This window comes from Parambassis ranga, chromosome 1 (genome assembly GCF_900634625.1).
Source record: "Parambassis ranga chromosome 1, fParRan2.1, whole genome shotgun sequence".
Classification (NCBI taxonomy): domain Eukaryota; kingdom Metazoa; phylum Chordata; class Actinopteri; family Ambassidae; genus Parambassis; species Parambassis ranga.
In genome coordinates, this window is record NC_041022.1 from 11,072,950 (window position 1) to 11,089,581 (window position 16,632).

General features: G+C 42.2%; 3 protein-coding genes across 9 annotated transcripts in view; 1 reads left to right on the plus strand and 2 right to left on the minus strand.

The window, feature by feature from the left end:
* The window catches only part of slit2 (slit homolog 2 (Drosophila)), a 71,472-nt gene extending 62,912 nt beyond the window's left edge, over positions 1-8,560 (plus strand). For all 5 annotated transcript variants that reach the window (XM_028410726.1, XM_028411053.1, XM_028410886.1 and 2 more), the window contains 9 exons: positions 971-1,110; positions 3,187-3,280; positions 3,509-3,646; positions 3,924-4,164; positions 4,676-4,806; positions 4,904-5,058; positions 5,254-5,608; positions 5,698-5,912; positions 6,752-8,560. In XM_028410726.1, the coding sequence (XP_028266527.1) occupies positions 971-1,110; positions 3,187-3,280; positions 3,509-3,646; positions 3,924-4,164; positions 4,676-4,806; positions 4,904-5,058; positions 5,254-5,608; positions 5,698-5,912; positions 6,752-7,008 (1,726 nt within the window). In that variant the 3' untranslated portion in view covers positions 7,009-8,560. The remainder of the gene's footprint in view (positions 1-970; positions 1,111-3,186; positions 3,281-3,508; positions 3,647-3,923; positions 4,165-4,675; positions 4,807-4,903; positions 5,059-5,253; positions 5,609-5,697; positions 5,913-6,751) is intronic.
* Positions 8,561-8,607: 47 nt separating this feature from the next.
* LOC114439285 (intelectin-like) lies at positions 8,608-11,173 on the minus strand. Of its 2 annotated transcripts, XR_003671042.1 has the most exons (8): positions 10,721-11,173; positions 10,443-10,589; positions 9,999-10,246; positions 9,778-9,936; positions 9,424-9,541; positions 9,208-9,314; positions 8,901-9,133; positions 8,608-8,754 (listed from the first exon to the last, which is right to left on the minus strand). XR_003671042.1 is itself a non-coding variant. In XM_028411154.1 (7 exons), exons 1-7 carry the CDS (start codon positions 10,782-10,784, stop codon positions 8,999-9,001), a joined length of 978 nt encoding a protein of 325 aa, XP_028266955.1. In that variant the 5' UTR covers positions 10,785-11,172; the 3' UTR covers positions 8,608-8,998. The 2 variants fall into 2 exon arrangements, 1 of the variants encoding a protein (XP_028266955.1); XM_028411154.1 differs by having other exon boundaries at positions 8,608-9,133; positions 10,721-11,172.
* Positions 11,174-13,195: 2,022 nt separating this feature from the next.
* LOC114433989 (intelectin-like) lies at positions 13,196-15,757 on the minus strand. 2 transcript variants are annotated; one of them, XR_003670439.1, is made up of 8 exons: positions 15,311-15,757; positions 15,033-15,179; positions 14,588-14,835; positions 14,367-14,525; positions 14,013-14,130; positions 13,796-13,902; positions 13,489-13,721; positions 13,196-13,342 (listed from the first exon to the last, which is right to left on the minus strand). XR_003670439.1 is itself a non-coding variant. In XM_028402853.1 (7 exons), exons 1-7 carry the CDS (start codon positions 15,372-15,374, stop codon positions 13,587-13,589), a joined length of 978 nt encoding a protein of 325 aa, XP_028258654.1. In that variant the 5' UTR covers positions 15,375-15,757; the 3' UTR covers positions 13,196-13,586. The 2 variants fall into 2 exon arrangements, 1 of the variants encoding a protein (XP_028258654.1); XM_028402853.1 differs by having other exon boundaries at positions 13,196-13,721.
* Positions 15,758-16,632: the final 875 nt, after the last annotated feature.

Below are 16,632 nucleotides of genomic sequence, written 5' to 3' on the forward strand. Positions count from 1 at the left end.
AGATTTATTAGACCAGCGATTACTGAGAACACAGCAGCAGGTGATGTGTGGATCCTCAGCAGATAACTCCCTTGGTGATACTGCACCACTAATGGGCAGTGGGAATGAATTTACAGGAGATAAATGGCTCATGGGACTGCTTCTGTTTTCTCTGAGCTGGACAGCCCTGCTGTGAGAATAGTCTTCTCTTCATTAGGCTGTTTAGTATTAACAGAAGGGGGGATAACGCCTGTCTGCTTGCTCCAAGCAGATTTTAACCACCCACTCAGACAATTAGACCAACCCCAGATCACAGCTCCTCCTCCTTCTCTTTCTTCCTCCTCTCTCCGTCTCCTCTGGTACTTTTTATTCTCACTGTTTGCACGTATGTCTGTATTTTGTATTCATTTTTTTTCCTTCTCGGGGGTGGAATATTCATTGTGAAGAGCTGTCGCTGACTATATAATAAGATATTAATCCACCTGAGTGTGCACCGCATATGAGCTCTTTATTAGAGCCATGATATAGCACTCTGAGTGTGTGTGTGTGAGAGAGAGAGAGGTAATAAACCTGAGTAGTAGTTACAGAGTTGAGGCACACTCACATTAACAGAATAATGGCTCTCCTTTGGGAATTTTTAGATGGAGCTAACACCGCTGTTTTAAGCTGCATGCATAGATGGTTTGTGTGTGTGAGTGTGTGTGTGTGCATGTGTGTGCAGAAACATATCTTCAGTATGCAGATGTTCCCAAGATTTGACAATATTACCTTTCAGACCTGCAACTTTTCTGAATGTAAAACTTTGGTGGTAATGGGGCTTGTAATGTGATTGTTCATTTTACAGACATGTTCCTCTATTTTCCTGTATCATCAATAATATCAAGAAAATAATCACATTATTCATTAATTAAAATAATGTGCATGGCCTTGCCTGTGGTTATTCTACCTACTAAAATGTGTATGTGTGTCTGCGTTTCTGCATGTTTCTCAGGTGTGTGTGTCCGGAGGGTTTTGAAGGCGACGCGTGTGAGATCAACATTGACGACTGTGAGGATAATGACTGCGAGAACAACTCCACCTGCATTGATGGAATCAACAACTACACATGCATGTGCTCTCCAGAATACACAGGTAACATACACTGACACTGGAAGAGGTCACAGGACGCCACTGTGGTTTTTTCACACTTTATGGCGGTGATCCTTCCGACTTCTGTGGGTTTTAATAGTTTGTCAGTAACTGTCTCGAGGTAATGCAGTGTCCATACACAGGCCTCAGCTGATACAGACACAGAACTTAAAACATATTTTAACCTCAGATCATGTTTTCAGCTCTTACAGGCATTCATATGAATGTAAGCGGTTAAACAAAGACAACTGGTCTGGCACGGTTTCTTTTCACAGTAATAAGGTGCAGACAGATCATATTTTTTTGACTAACACTGGTCTGCTGCTACTTGTTTGTCTTCTTTTGCACTGTGCTAATCATCTCTGACTGCTAACCCTTGTGGCGGTGTGTTCTCTCTCTGTCTTTCTATGTGTGGCTGTCCTGCGTCTTCTCTCCTGTCTCACTCTGCTTTCTATCATCTGTCATCTTTTGTTTGTGGTTGCAGCTGCTACCAATGAGGTGGAGAGAGGTTAGTCTGTTATTCTCTCTGTCCTTTCTGTCCCTGCTTCTCTTTTCCTGACTTCCATTCCTAACTTCCCTCATTTCCTGTGCTTTATCCATGAGACCCAGAGAATGTGATATTCAGCACCACAGATTTAACATACTGTATGCAGTTATGCAGTGCATGTTTATTTAATGTATAAACAGTTGAGTAATTTGTCCTCTGTGGTTATACTGCTTGCTGCTTTATGCATTGTGTGATCTGAAGGTAAACATGGTGGAATTAAAAGAGTGCAGTAATATTCTGCATAGTTTTAGATGTAAATAATCCCAATTAAAGACCCTAACTACTTTATTTTATCAAACCGATTGTGGAAATCACCCTGAAGCCCATTCATTCCTCCAGAACAATCCTAAATATACACATCCACATACTTTAATTTTCTGTCATATTTTTTGTAGAATTTGTATGATTGTAGCCAAAATAAACTACAATGCGTGTTTAGCATACAGATATATAAATATTTCTGTCTTTTTAAACTCTATGGGATGGCAAGGGGCAGAAAAAAGTTTTATCACAATCACTACATGTTGGTTTTAGTATTTTTTTTTAGTATTAATGATAAGAAAAACATGCAAGGTTACAAATTTTATTACAATTGAGACACCAACAACAGCATAAAATTATTACCACAAATAATAAATATATATCACAGTGAGAAACGGAGTTTAGGATATCAGCCATGAAGCTGTCTGCCTTCTCTCCAGTGTAATGGAACTAGATGCCACTCAGATTGTGCTGCTTAAAGCACCAAAATACAGTGATGCAGCTGCAGGTCTGTGGGAAATGGTTCCTACATAAAACTGCCCAAATAGGGTTTGTGGAGTTTCATAGTCGTGATTTTCTAAAAAAGAAATGTCAGTTTCTGAACACCACAAATTGATTGCTGTCTAGTTCTATTACATTTTACAGATGAGGCAGACTCTCTACAGCAAACCTTCACCAAAACCTGGATGATGGAGAATCTTCATTGACATTGTCCTTTAATCACATACATTGACGACACTGTTTATAAAACTATAAACTGTAGGATGGGTTCTCGTAGAACAATAAGCATGTTGCTACTTTACAAAACCACACACACATGCATCTCCCCTCATTTCACACACATATACCACACCGATTGCCTAGAGGCTGTGTAATTATTCCCACAGTGGCCTTTTTGCTGTCAGCAGTATTGGTTTATTCCCTGATGTCTCATCAGTGATTCAATTGGAGTTTGGAGTTTTGGGAACAAGAAGATACCGAGTGGAATGCCATCAGGAATATGACATTCCCAGCAATGAGATCATTTATCAGACCACTGTGTTGGTCCTGGCCACAAAAGAGTCATCCATCATCAGAGCGCACACTCACCCAACATATACGCAGACACACACATTTCTGTGCATGTGGTACACACACACACACACACACAGTGAAACACACACAGAGGAAACATAAACACGTTAATGTAGAAACATTTTACTTTACTGTTAATGTGACGTATTTAAAAGGTGTGTGTGTGTCTGTGTGTGTGTATGTGTGTGTGTTTCCAGGGGAACTGTGTGAAGAGAAACTGGACTTCTGCACCCCGGAGCTGAACCCATGTCAGCATGACTCTAAATGCATTTTGACCACTCAGGGATACAAGTGAGTGGATTGGACACACACACAAAGACACACACACACACAGTTTTCTAGCATTTATGCACAGTCTGGGTTTAGATGGAAGTGACTTCTTTTTAGTATTAAACTGTCTCAAAAGGATATTTGGGAATCCATCCAGAGGCAGACACACTTTGTTAGGACAAAGAACAGCTGCTTCTCTGTAAAGAGAAAATAAAGTCTAACAAGCATTTCTGTGTGTGCACATTACAGGTGTGAGTGCACTCCAGGTTATGTAGGTGAGCACTGTGAGATGGACTATGACGACTGTGAAGAAAACAAGTGTCAGAATGGAGGTCATTGCATCGATGCTGTGAATGGGTACACCTGTGTGTGTCCAGAGGGATACAGGTGAGGCACACATCCCAACAGGAACGCTCACACACTCACACACCTTGTTTCCTGTCTATATACTCGATTTACAGGATGTAATATTGTAGGAGCTCCCCCTTGTGTTCATTACAAGATACTGCGAAAGACACTATAGATATTATAGCAGGACAATCTGTTAGCCCAGTAACTTTCCAAATGTTCAAATGTTGTTGAACCTGAAGGTATTATAGGGTTTCTAAATGTGGTTTTCCTGACAGATTACAGTATATTCAATGTATGTAAACATGTGTTTCAGCGGGTTGTTCTGTGAGTTTTCTCCCCCGATGGTTCTTCCTCGCACCAGCCCCTGTGACAATCATGAGTGCTTCAATGGGGCTCAGTGTGTTATCATGGAAACAGACCCCCGCTGCCAGTGTCTCCACGGATACGAGGGCGAGCGCTGCGAGACGCTCGTCAGTGTTAACTTTGTCAACCGCGAGTCCTACCTGCAGCTCCCCTCCAGTCTCCTCTCACCAGAGACCAACATCAGCCTGCAGGTGCACCTGATCACTTTTTTAATGCTTTTATCAGGTAGCATTGTTATAGGACATTGTGGCTTTAAGCTATCAAACAGGTGGACCAAACAGGTCTACCACAGCTAGAAAGAGTCTGACTGATGTAAAAACTACAGAAAGTAGAGGTCATTCATTTCAAATCATGAAAAACTGTGGCTGTTATACAGAAAAACAGACCACAAATGTGACTAATCAGAATCAAGTATAAGATTAATGTTTAAAATACTAAAATTACTCTAAAACTCTTCAGTCCAGTAATATAAAATATAAGTCAAATTTAGTGTTTGTTTGCACAACAACATGAATACATGTTCACACGCATGTGTCATCTAAGCTTGTCATATGAACTATAAACAGCTTGCTTCTGCTGCTCTCATGTGGACATCCAGTATTTAACCTTTGCACATGTTGCTGATGGGACTCACAGTGAATAAACATTAAATCACATGTTCCTAAAAATAATAATGTCATTTTTATGGGGCTGTTGTTTCAGATTGCTACAGATGAAGACAGTGGTGTGCTGTTGTACAAGGGGGACAACGATCATATTGCCATGGAGCTGTACAGAGGACGTCTCAGGGTCAGCTATGACACTGGATCCTACCCGCCCTCTGCTATATACAGGTAAAACACACGTGCATGTTAAAAAAAATGTCCACTCACTGATGCTGCAGCCACATGATGGATGATACAAATGTCTTGTCTGTCATCTCTGTCTCAGTGTGGAGACAGTGAATGATGGTAATTTTCACGTTGTGGAGTTGGTAGCATCAGACCAGACTCTGTCTCTGTCCATCGATGGCGGGCCGTCCAAATCCATCAACTCTATCAGCAAACAGTCCACACTTAACATAGATTCTCCGCTATATCTTGGAGGTATGGACTCAAATGTAATTCGTGTGACTGGCAACTGTCTATGTGTGAATGACGAGAACAAAAACACAAAGAATGTTTTAACATTAACATTTTTAATGTCTTCTCCAAACATTTGATTTTGCATTTTCTTTGAAAGTTTATTTACACAATATCCCACACATGGTCAAAAATGAATAAAAAGGTCTCCTACTACAGGGATGCCAGAGCGTGCCTCAGCCTCCGGGGGTCTTTCAGCCCTGCAGCACAGCTCGGGTGGTCGTAACGGCACCAGCTTCCATGGCTGCCTCCGTAACCTCTATATCAACGGGAAGCTACAGGACCTGGGAGTCGGGCTGGATGCAGGCCCCACAGACTCTGCAACATCACAGAGCACCACCAGACAGTGGCTGGGCCACGGGGTGGAGCCAGGCTGCCAGCCCTGTCAGAGAGGTGCCTGTGTCCAAGGTGAATGCCACCCTACCGGTCACCGTGGCTTCACTTGTACTTGTCACCCGGGCTGGACGGGAACTGTGTGTGACCAGCAAGTCAGCAACCCCTGTGATGGCAACAAGTAAGTCTTTATGTGCTTTAAGTGAAGATGGATTATTGCAGGGTTGGACTGTGTCAATGTCTTATATCTTTCCCTCCTCCATCCTACAGGTGCATCCATGGTACCTGCCTGCCAATAAACTCCTACTCCTATTCCTGCCGCTGCCAGCCTGGCTTTGCTGGTGTGCTCTGTGATGAGCAGGATCAGGATGCAGCAAACCCGTGCAGTCTGTCTCGGTGCAAACATGGAAAATGTAGGGTGTCAGGCCTGGGCAAGGCATACTGCGAGTGTAACAGTGGATATACAGGAGAGGCGTGCGATAGAGGTGAGACAAACAAGGATACTGACACATGGTAAATGTGTCTTTATGGATTATAAACAGACTTATAAATATCCTTCAAATGCTGTTCAAGCTTTTGAATGGCTTCTGAGTTTCTGCTTTGCTGTCTCTCTGTCTGTGTGTCTAACAGTGTTTGATTTCTCTGCATTAACACTTCTAACCTGCTACTTTTTTAACTCAGCATCTCCTGAGCTTCCTCTTAACCCCACACGGGGGGTAACTCAGGTGAGACTGCCTGCTTGCATCCAGCATACTTCTTTTCACTACACATGCATCAACCTAATGTCTTATTTTGACTTCTGACTAAATTATGCACTGTTTAATAAATACATTTTCCTATTAAAGCTCAACTGTTGTTGAGACCTTAAAGACCTTAAAAACAAACACAAAGCTTTAAATGGAATTTAACTCTTATTGTCTCTTTGGAGGTTATATGTTTTGTAGTGGCCTCATATTTGTGTTACTTAGTTTAACCCATGTAGTCTTTGGCAAATTCTAAAATTCTAGCCTGACACTAGGATCACATCTATAAACCTCTTGTTTATGGTATGAGCGTTTTGCATGTGTTATTCCTTATCATGTTGCCCTTTATGTGTCTTCTCTCTCTCCTTTTTATGTCCTCACACACACTGATATGTTTTAGTGTTTTCACCATCAAAGGTGTCTGAAGCCACCAACTTATCGACACACCACCGCAACACAGTCGAATGTCAAAAAATAAAAAAATAAATATATATTTCTTGACAAAGCGTGTGGACAACATAGACAGTTAAGACAATTATATGCCAAATTGGTTTGAATGACTTTGCTCTTTGTGTCCACAGAGGTGGCCTGCAGAGGGGAACGGGTCCGAGATGTCTACCAGAGACAGCAAGGCTATGCGGCGTGCCAAACCCAGGAGAAGGTCTCCCGTCTAGAGTGTCGAGGCAGCTGCCCGGGGGGAGCAGAAGGACAGGGTACCTGCTGCACCCCCCTGCGCAGTAAACGTAGGAAATACACCTTCCAGTGCACTGATGGCTCTTCTTTTGTCCAGGAAGTGGAGAAAGTTGTCAAATGTGGCTGTACAAAGTGTTCTTCATAAAAAAAAGAAAGAAAAAAAAGAGACAACACCCTCGGCAGATTTCCTCCACTCCAGATATGTTCTGTGTTCCTGCCCGCCTTACTTGATCCCTTTTCCCCTGGTGTCCAAGGTCCAGATTCCCCGTGAGGAAACCCTCCACACTCCTCCCCCCACCACCAACCCTGTTTTTTTTTAAAAACCCAGAAAAAAGTAAAAAAAAAAAATCAAGAGAAACCACTAAAAAAAAAAAACGAGTTTCTTTCTTGTCAGTGCTGAACTGATGCTGATTGATGCTTCCTCGGTGGGGATGTCGAATTGTATTGTAAAGTACAAAAACAGACTTATTTTTTATTATGAAGTGGAGAAAAAGACAAAAAAAATGCAGAGTTGACTTTTTCCTTACATCTACTTCTTTTTGTTGGTCATGATGACTCCAATGGTGTGCCACACTGTCTCTTCCCTGGAGGACTGACGGGTCAATGGTGGCTGACCGCTTCCTGTAGACTTCCTGCTTCCTGTCTGTGAGTTGTGTGTTTTAGGAGTAACCTTAACTGGTAGTACCACAGACTCACCACTAGGAGGAGCTTGCATTAAAGCATGGGAGAGGGCAGGTGAGTGATAACCCACTACTACAACACAAGAAACCACCACTGTAGTCTGCAGCCTCCTGTTATCCTCTGAGACTGTGTGCATGATCCTACACACAGCTGTGCTCAAACTTGTGGTATTTTCTACAGCTACTGAACAACACGCACACACACACACACACATTTTCACAAGTTACACATGATACCTGCCAGGTTAAATACACTACTCTCTGTTTATCAACCCCAAGTCATGAATGACAAGTATTTATTGTACCATAAATACCTGTACTTATTCAGTAGGTTCCCCATGTATCAATCTGATTCTTTTAATATATATTAATTTATATTTGTCCTTATTTTTGTATTAAAAAGACATAATCTGTCAAGATAGCTGAACTAACAAAATGGTGTCCTTTTTTTGGTTGAAGAGAAGTTTTGTTTTTCAGATCACTGAAACTATTGTGCTTGCCAGAGACCTTAGTTACATTTTAATCTGCAAATGTGACGTGAAGACATTGTATATTTTTGTCGCGTTTCCTGAGAGTTTGTACTGTGCCATTACCAGAAGGTCTTTATATTAGAGTATAAATGTATAGATAATTTCCCTACCTATGTATTTCACACACAGATCTTGTGAGTAGCATTGACCCTAGAGGATGCTTAGAACTGTTTTTACCTTTTTAACAAATTTATGCTTAAAGAAAACTGTGACTTTTTCTAAATGAAACTACTTTGTTAGCCCCTTGGTCTCCAATGTTAACATGTTGCTGCTAAGTTTTTGTACCGTAGACTTTGGATCCTGATCTGTATGTCATTATAGGACTTCCTGCTCCTACTGTATGGGGGCACCTTGTGTAACAGATAAATATGCCCCCTCCCCCCACCTCTACACATGTGCATTGTGCTTTATATCCCCCCTTCTCCATCCCAAGACTAATGTCAGTTCCCTGACTGATGTTTGTTTATTAAACACAATATTTACCTCACACTTCCCATCATTGTCTTTTTGTTGACAGAGTCAGAAACTCGCCCACAATATATAGAGAGTATTTATGGTTTTGCAATAATTTGAGCATTTTTAAGACAAAAGAAAAACACATACAAACAAAGCCCCAGCAAATTAAGAGAACATCTTCATCAATGCCACACAAATAACACAGGTAAGAAAAGACAACATAACCCAAATGTTTCCTGAGACCTAAAAAAGGTGTCAGACCTGACGGGAACAAACTTATTTGTGATTATGTGAGTTATTGAAGTCTACTATTTGCGAGTGATGATGAAAACAAGCTGTATTGTAACACCTGGGATATATTATTCCTTAACCTTTTTTTAATCAACATTTTCCCGACAGGTCCGCCTTTTAACATCACCTGAACTGACTACAGCTGTTACATAGACATGAAGTATATGTAATAATTGTCTCAGCGGTAGAACAGCAAGACAGCAGACTCGATAATCTCTTTGGAAGCACTCCACGCATCACCCCAGTCGAAGGATGCAAAGTCCCCACACTGACGTTGGTGCTCTGGGAAGTGTCCTCCTCCTCCAATACAATACTGAAGACAAACAGAAATCATGCTAGTTTTACTGTGCAACATTTCATGTATTGATTGTATCACTGATCACTCACATGTTCAGTGTTGCATCCAACAATCGGTTTGACTCCAGAGCAGATAGCCATGGCTGCACGTTCATTGTTTATGGCTCTGAATGAGATGAAGCCTGGTTCAAATTCCCCTTTATTTAAACAGAAAAAATACAACCTTGATACAGTGACCCAGACACACCCACCTATAATGGTGATAAGCTCAAATCATTAACTTCATACTAGACATGAATGTTATACCTCTTGAATTAGCGCCATACAAGTTTGAGGTGGACTGTTTGTCTCCACGGTCATATACAATGGGGATTGCTGGGCCTCTGTTGCTGCACAAGCCAACGTTGTATCTCACTGGGAATTGCTGGAAGAACGAGACACTCTCAACACGTGTTCCACAAACTGCTTGTAAATATTAAACAAACATGCATAATGCAGCATAACAGAAGTAATGACTTTGTAAACTGATGGTTTAACAGTTTCCCAGTTGTAGTCGCCTTATTTTAAAAAACCTTGTAAATCTAATCGAACTTTTGGTGCCCTGGTACAATGATTTCCTAACACTGTCTGAGTTACACCTCATCATGACAGCTAAGTTACCTGGAAGAGCTGAAAGAGGTTCCCCCCATACAGACCAAGAAAGCGGTTGTCAGTGTGGTATCTGAGGATGGCTTCCACGTTCCAGAGTTCCATTGGTAAGTTGTTGGGAACGTGCCACACAGACATGTCTTCAGCTACTATATCATAGTAACCTGGATTCTGTGAAAGTGCACACACAGTTGTCATGACTTGTTCCCCTTTCTTTCATCGAAGGCTCTTACCTTAAAGTCATCAGAAGTGGCGCCCTCTGCTGTTCCGAAGGTGTTTCTGTTGGACCAGTTTCCATCCCCATCAGGCTGTGCAGCATTGTTTCCCTGTTGGCTGGACCAGCGATCGCCCACAGTGCACTTTCCAATCATGCTGTTCTCATGGACGCTCGCCACCAGCGTCCAGCCCCCTCCAGCAGTGGTCATGTCACAGAAAGTCTGATAGACCATGCCATTAGCTGTGGTCAGGAAGTATATCCCATCTGGAAACATCCAAATAAAAGGTTGTTGAGTTGAAAAATATTCACCTTTTTTATGATTAAGTTTGTTAAATGTAGAAGCGTTGTCTTTAACTTCTTGTTCACCCCCTGATCATTTATTGCTCACAAATTATGGCTTATTTGGTTGTTGGTTTGTTTTGTTTTGTTATTGGAGTGGGGATGAATTTAGCTTACATACCTTCTTGTTCACCATATCTGTCCATGATCTCCTTACAGCTCCTGGCAACATATGTGGATCTGTTCCTCAGTTTTGCCAGACGTGCAAACTTTGTCCTGGTCAGGTTCTGTGTCTTCACATCATTTTCTCTTGCTTTGTTGGTCAGCTCTAAAGATCCAATTTGTTAGAGCAAAACCCAGATATCCAGAAACAGTATTTTCAACTAAGTATCATTAATGATACTTAGTTGGAAAATACTGTTTCTGGGTTTGTGTAGGGATAGGTATGTTGCATTTTACCTGTTTGTAAATCCACAGCTGTACTGCACCCCACAAACACCAAAATCTCCAAAAACAAAAGCATGTCTGTATAGATACAGACAAAAATACAAAAACTAGGATAACAGTCTGACCAGTAACAGTACCAAAAAGGCAAAAGGCAAAAATCCAGGCAAAACAAGTAAGGTCACACACTAGAATCTTGTAATAGAAATAATGCTTGAATGCTCGGAAGAATCACAGAAGACGATCTGGCGAGGAGTGCAGAGAGACAAAGACACTAAATACAGAAGGGCAGGGGAGACAATGTGACACACATTAGGGTGGAGCAGGAGGAGGGAGATCAGTGAGAGGAGGGAGCACACAAGGAGGGGAAAGGCAAGATACCTGAAGCAATATACCCCCACCCACACACACACAGGTGGAATTACTGGATGAGCGAGGGATCCAATATCCTGGAGGTGGACTCCCATGATCTCTTCTCTGGACCATAACCCACACAGTCTACCACATACTGGAAATCCCAGCCCCGGATATCCAACAGACGGGAAACTGAGTAGGCTGGCTGACTGCCAATGACCAGTGGGGGAGGAGGTGGAGCAGACGGAGGCTGTAAAGGACTGGTGGCATGGTGGCCTGACATCAAAAGTTTCATACAATGGTACCAGGGCCCAAAATAGAAAGTGTCTGACTTGACATTCTTGAGCCAGGATGGTAGGAAAATCTCAATCGAATACATGCCATATTAAATACCTAGGCTAGGTTGTGGTATTCAGTGGAACGTTAGACAGCTTAGGTGCCCTGGACTTGGCGGAACCTTGGACTAATCAAGCTCAAGATCCAGCAGACGTTGTTCTGCCCCAGAATCAACTAAAGCCCGGGCAGCTACCAGGGAACCATTACAAGCAATCTGTGCCTTCAGAGAGACTAGAACTGGAAGGTTTGGGCACTTGCTCCCCGCTCGTTAGTTGGCCCAATCTTACCGATGGGAGAGGGCATTTCAGCAAACCAGGCATTCCCTCACGAAGTGACCTCTCCGACCACAGCAGAGACACTCACCTGCAACAATCCTACATTTGCGATTTCAGCCCAGATGGAAACAAGTAATCACAGATAGAAAAACAGATAGACACAAGGGAATTGTTTTTCAAAATGATGCAGAAAGTTAAACTAGCTAAAACCAGAAATTAACCAAATATTGACAGTAATGAGCTGTAACAAACACTGAGGTGACACACCAGCCGCTACTGTCTGCATGACCACACAGAGTAAACAGATCATCATACAGGCTTCTTTTTGTTGGTCATGATGACTCCAATGGTGTGCCACACTGTCTCTTCCCTGGAGGACTGACGGGTCAATGGTGGCTGACCGCTTCCTGTAGACTTCCTGCTTCCTGTCTGTGAGTTGTGTGTTTTAGGAGTAACCTTAACTGGTAGTACCACAGACTCACCACTAGGAGGAGCTTGCATTAAAGCATGGGAGAGGGCAGGTGAGTGATAACCCACTACTACAACACAAGAAACCACCACTGTAGTCTGCAGCCTCCTGTTATCCTCTGAGACTGTGTGCATGATCCTACACACAGCTGTGCTCAAACTTGTGGTATTTTCTACAGCTACTGAACAACACGCACACACACACACATTTTCACAAGTTACACATGATACCTGCCAGGTTAAATACACTACTCTCTGTTTATCAACCCCAAGTCATGAATGACAAGTATTTATTGTACCATAAATACCTGTACTTATTCAGTAGGTTCCCCATGTATCAATCTGATTCTTTTAATATATATTAATTTATATTTGTCCTTATTTTTGTATTAAAAAGACATAATCTGTCAAGATAGCTGAACTAACAAAATGGTGTCCTTTTTTGGTTGAAGAGAAGTTTTGTTTTTCAGATCACTGAAACTATTGTGCTTGCCAGAGACCTTAGTTACATTTTAATCTGCAAATGTGACGTGAAGACATTGTATATTTTTGTCGCGTTTCCTGAGAGTTTGTACTGTGCCATTACCAGAAGGTCTTTATATTAGAGTATAAATGTATAGATAATTTCCCTACCTATGTATTTCACACACAGATCTTGTGAGTAGCATTGACCCTAGAGGATGCTTAGAACTGTTTTTACCTTTTTAACAAATTTATGCTTAAAGAAAACTGTGACTTTTTCTAAATGAAACTACTTTGTTAGCCCCTTGGTCTCCAATGTTAACATGTTGCTGCTAAGTTTTTGTACCGTAGACTTTGGATCCTGATCTGTATGTCATTATAGGACTTCCTGCTCCTACTGTATGGGGGCACCTTGTGTAACAGATAAATATGCCCCCTCCCCCCACCTCTACACATGTGCATTGTGCTTTATATCCCCCCTTCTCCATCCCAAGACTAATGTCAGTTCCCTGACTGATGTTTGTTTATTAAACACAATATTTACCTCACACTTCCCATCATTGTCTTTTTGTTGACAGAGTCAGAAACTCGCCCACAATATATAGAGAGTATTTATGGTTTTGCAATAATTTGAGCATTTTTAAGACAAAAGAAAAACACATACAAACAAAGCCCCAGCAAATTAAGAGAACATCTTCATCAATGCCACACAAATAACACAGGTAAGAAAAGACAACATAACCCAAATGTTTCCTGAGACCTAAAAAAGGTGTCAGACCTGACGGGAACAAACTTATTTGTGATTATGTGAGTTATTGAAGTCTACTATTTGCGAGTGATGATGAAAACAAGCTGTATTGTAACACCTGGGATATATTATTCCTTAACCTTTTTTTAATCAACATTTTCCCGACAGGTCCGCCTTTTAACATCACCTGAACTGACTACAGCTGTTACATAGACATGAAGTATATGTAATAATTGTCTCAGCGGTAGAACAGCAAGACAGCAGACTCGATAATCTCTTTGGAAGCACTCCACGCATCACCCCAGTCGAAGGATGCAAAGTCCCCACACTGACGTTGGTGCTCTGGGAAGTGTCCTCCTCCTCCAATACAATACTGAAGACAAACAGAAATCATGCTAGTTTTACTGTGCAACATTTCATGTATTGATTGTATCACTGATCACTCACATGTTCAGTGTTGCATCCAACAATCGGTTTGACTCCAGAGCAGATAGCCATGGCTGCACGTTCATTGTTTATGGCTCTGAATGAGATGAAGCCTGGTTCAAATTCCCCTTTTATTTAAACAGAAAAAATACAACCTTGATACAGTGACCCAGACACACCCACCTATAATGGTGATAAGCTCAAATCATTAACTTCATACTAGACATGAATGTTATACCTCTTGAATTAGCGCCATACAAGTTTGAGGTGGACTGTTTGTCTCCACGGTCATATACAATGGGGATTGCTGGGCCTCTGTTGCTGCACGAGCCAACGTTGTATCTCACTGGGAATTGCTGGAAGAACGAGACACTCTCAACACGTGTTCCACAAACTGCTTGTAAATATTAAACAAACATGCATAATGCAGCATAACAGAAGTAATGACTTTGTAAACTGATGGTTTAACAGTTTCCCAGTTGTAGTCGCCTTATTTTAAAAAACCTTGTAAATCTAATCGAACTTTTGGTGCCCTGGTACAATGATTTCCTAACACTGTCTGAGTTACACCTCATCATGACAGCTAAGTTACCTGGAAGAGCTGAAAGAGGTTCCCCCCATACAGACCAAGAAAGCGGTTGTCAGTGTGGTATCTGAGGATGGCTTCCACGTTCCAGAGTTCCATTGGTAAGTTGTTGGGAACGTGCCACACAGACATGTCTTCAGCTACTATATCATAGTAACCTGGATTCTGTGAAAGTGCACACACAGTTGTCATGACTTGTTCCCCTTTCTTTCATCGAAGGCTCTTACCTTAAAGTCATCAGAAGTGGCGCCCTCTGCTGTTCCGAAGGTGTTTCTGTTGGACCAGTTTCCATCCCCATCAGGCTGTGCAGCATTGTTTCCCTGTTGGCTGGACCAGCGATCGCCCACAGTGCACTTTCCAATCATGCTGTTCTCATGGACGCTCGCCACCAGCGTCCAGCCCCCTCCAGCAGTGGTCATGTCACAGAAAGTCTGATAGACCATGCCATTAGCTGTGGTCAGGAAGTATATCCCATCTGGAAACATCCAAATAAAAGGTTGTTGAGTTGAAAAATATTCACCTTTTTTATGATTAAGTTTGTTAAATGTAGAAGCGTTGTCTTTAACTTCTTGTTCACCCCCTGATCATTTATTGCTCACAAATTATGGCTTATTTGGTTGTTGGTTTGTTTTGTTTTGTTATTGGAGTGGGGATGAATTTAGGCTTACATACCTTCTTGTTCACCATATCTGTCCATGATCTCCTTACAGCTCCTGGCAACATATGTGGATCTGTTCCTCAGTTTTGCCAGACGTGCAAACTTTGTCCTGGTCAGGTTCTGTGTCTTCACATCATTTTCTCTTGCTTTGTTGGTCAGCTCTAAAGATCCAATTTGTTAGAGCAAAACCCAGATATCCAGAAACAGTATTTTCAACTAAGTATCATTAATGATACTTAGTTGGAAAATACTGTTTCTGGGTTTGTGTAGGGATAGGTATGTTGCATTTTACCTGTTTGTAAATCCACAGCTGTACTGCACCCCACAAACACCAAAATCTCCAAAAACAAAAGCATGTCTGTATAGATACAGACAAAAATACAAAAACTAGGATAACAGTCTGACCAGTAACAGTACCAAAAAGGCAAAAGGCAAAAATCCAGGCAAAACAAGTAAGGTCACACACTAGAATCTTGTAATAGAAATAATGCTTGAATGCTCGGAAGAATCACAGAAGACGATCTGGCGAGGAGTGCAGAGAGACAAAGACACTAAATACAGAAGGGCAGGGGAGACAATGTGACACACATTAGGGTGGAGCAGGAGGAGGGAGATCAGTGAGAGGAGGGAGCACACAAGGAGGGGAAAGGCAAGATACCTGAAGCAATATACCCCCACCCACACACACACAGGTGGAATTACTGGATGAGCGAGGGATCCAATATCCTGGAGGTGGACTCCCATGATCTCTTCTCTGGACCATAACCCACACAGTCTACCACATACTGGAAATCCCAGCCCCGGATATCCAACAGACGGGAAACTGAGTAGGCTGGCTGACTGCCAATGACCAGTGGGGGAGGAGGTGGAGCAGACGGAGGCTGTAAAGGACTGGTGGCATGGTGGCCTGACATCAAAAGTTTCATACAATGGTACCAGGGCCCAAAATAGAAAGTGTCTGACTTGACATTCTTGAGCCAGGATGGTAGGAAAATCTCAATCGAATACATGCCATATTAAATACCTAGGCTAGGTTGTGGTATTCAGTGGAACGTTAGACAGCTTAGGTGCCCTGGACTTGGCGGAACCTTGGACTAATCAAGCTCAAGATCCAGCAGACGTTGTTCTGCCCCAGAATCAACTAAAGCCCGGGCAGCTACCAGGGAACCATTACAAGCAATCTGTGCCTTCAGAGAGACTAGAACTGGAAGGTTTGGGCACTTGCTCCCCGCTCGTTAGTTGGCCCAATCTTACCGATGGGAGAGGGCATTTCAGCAAACCAGGCATTCCCTCACGAAGTGACCTCTCCGACCACAGCAGAGACACTCACCTGCAACAATCCTACATTTGCGATTTCAGCCCAGATGGAAACAAGTAATCACAGATAGAAAAACAGATAGACACAAGGGAATTGTTTTTCAAAATGATGCAGAAAGTTAAACTAGCTAAAACCAGAAATTAACCAAATATTGACAGTAATGAGCTGTAACAAACACTGAGGTGACACACCAGCCGCTACTGTCTGCATGACCACACAGAGTAAACAGATCATCATACAGGCTTCTTTTTGTTGGTCATGATGACTCCAATGGTGTGCCACACTGTCTCTTCCCT

Bases quoted from the DNA above. Each gene is read 5' to 3' on its own strand.
- LOC114439285 (XM_028411154.1), bottom strand. From the start codon at position 10,784: ATGCTTTTGTTTTTGGAGATTTTGGTGTTTGTGGGGTGCAGTACAGCT. The intron at 10,247-10,442 runs GTATGTAAGCTA...GGATGTTTCCAG, and splicing joins CAGATATGGTGAACAAGAAG to ATGGGATATACTTCCTGACC. The intron at 9,542-9,777 runs GTAACTTAGCTG...TCGTTCTTCCAG, and splicing joins ACCTCTTTCAGCTCTTCCAG to CAATTCCCAGTGAGATACAA.
- LOC114433989 (XM_028402853.1), bottom strand. From the start codon at position 15,374: ATGCTTTTGTTTTTGGAGATTTTGGTGTTTGTGGGGTGCAGTACAGCT. The intron at 15,180-15,310 runs GTAAAATGCAAC...TTGGATCTTTAG, and splicing joins AGCTGTGGATTTACAAACAG to AGCTGACCAACAAAGCAAGA. The intron at 14,526-14,587 runs GTAAGAGCCTTC...GCACTTTCACAG, and splicing joins CCACTTCTGATGACTTTAAG to AATCCAGGTTACTATGATAT.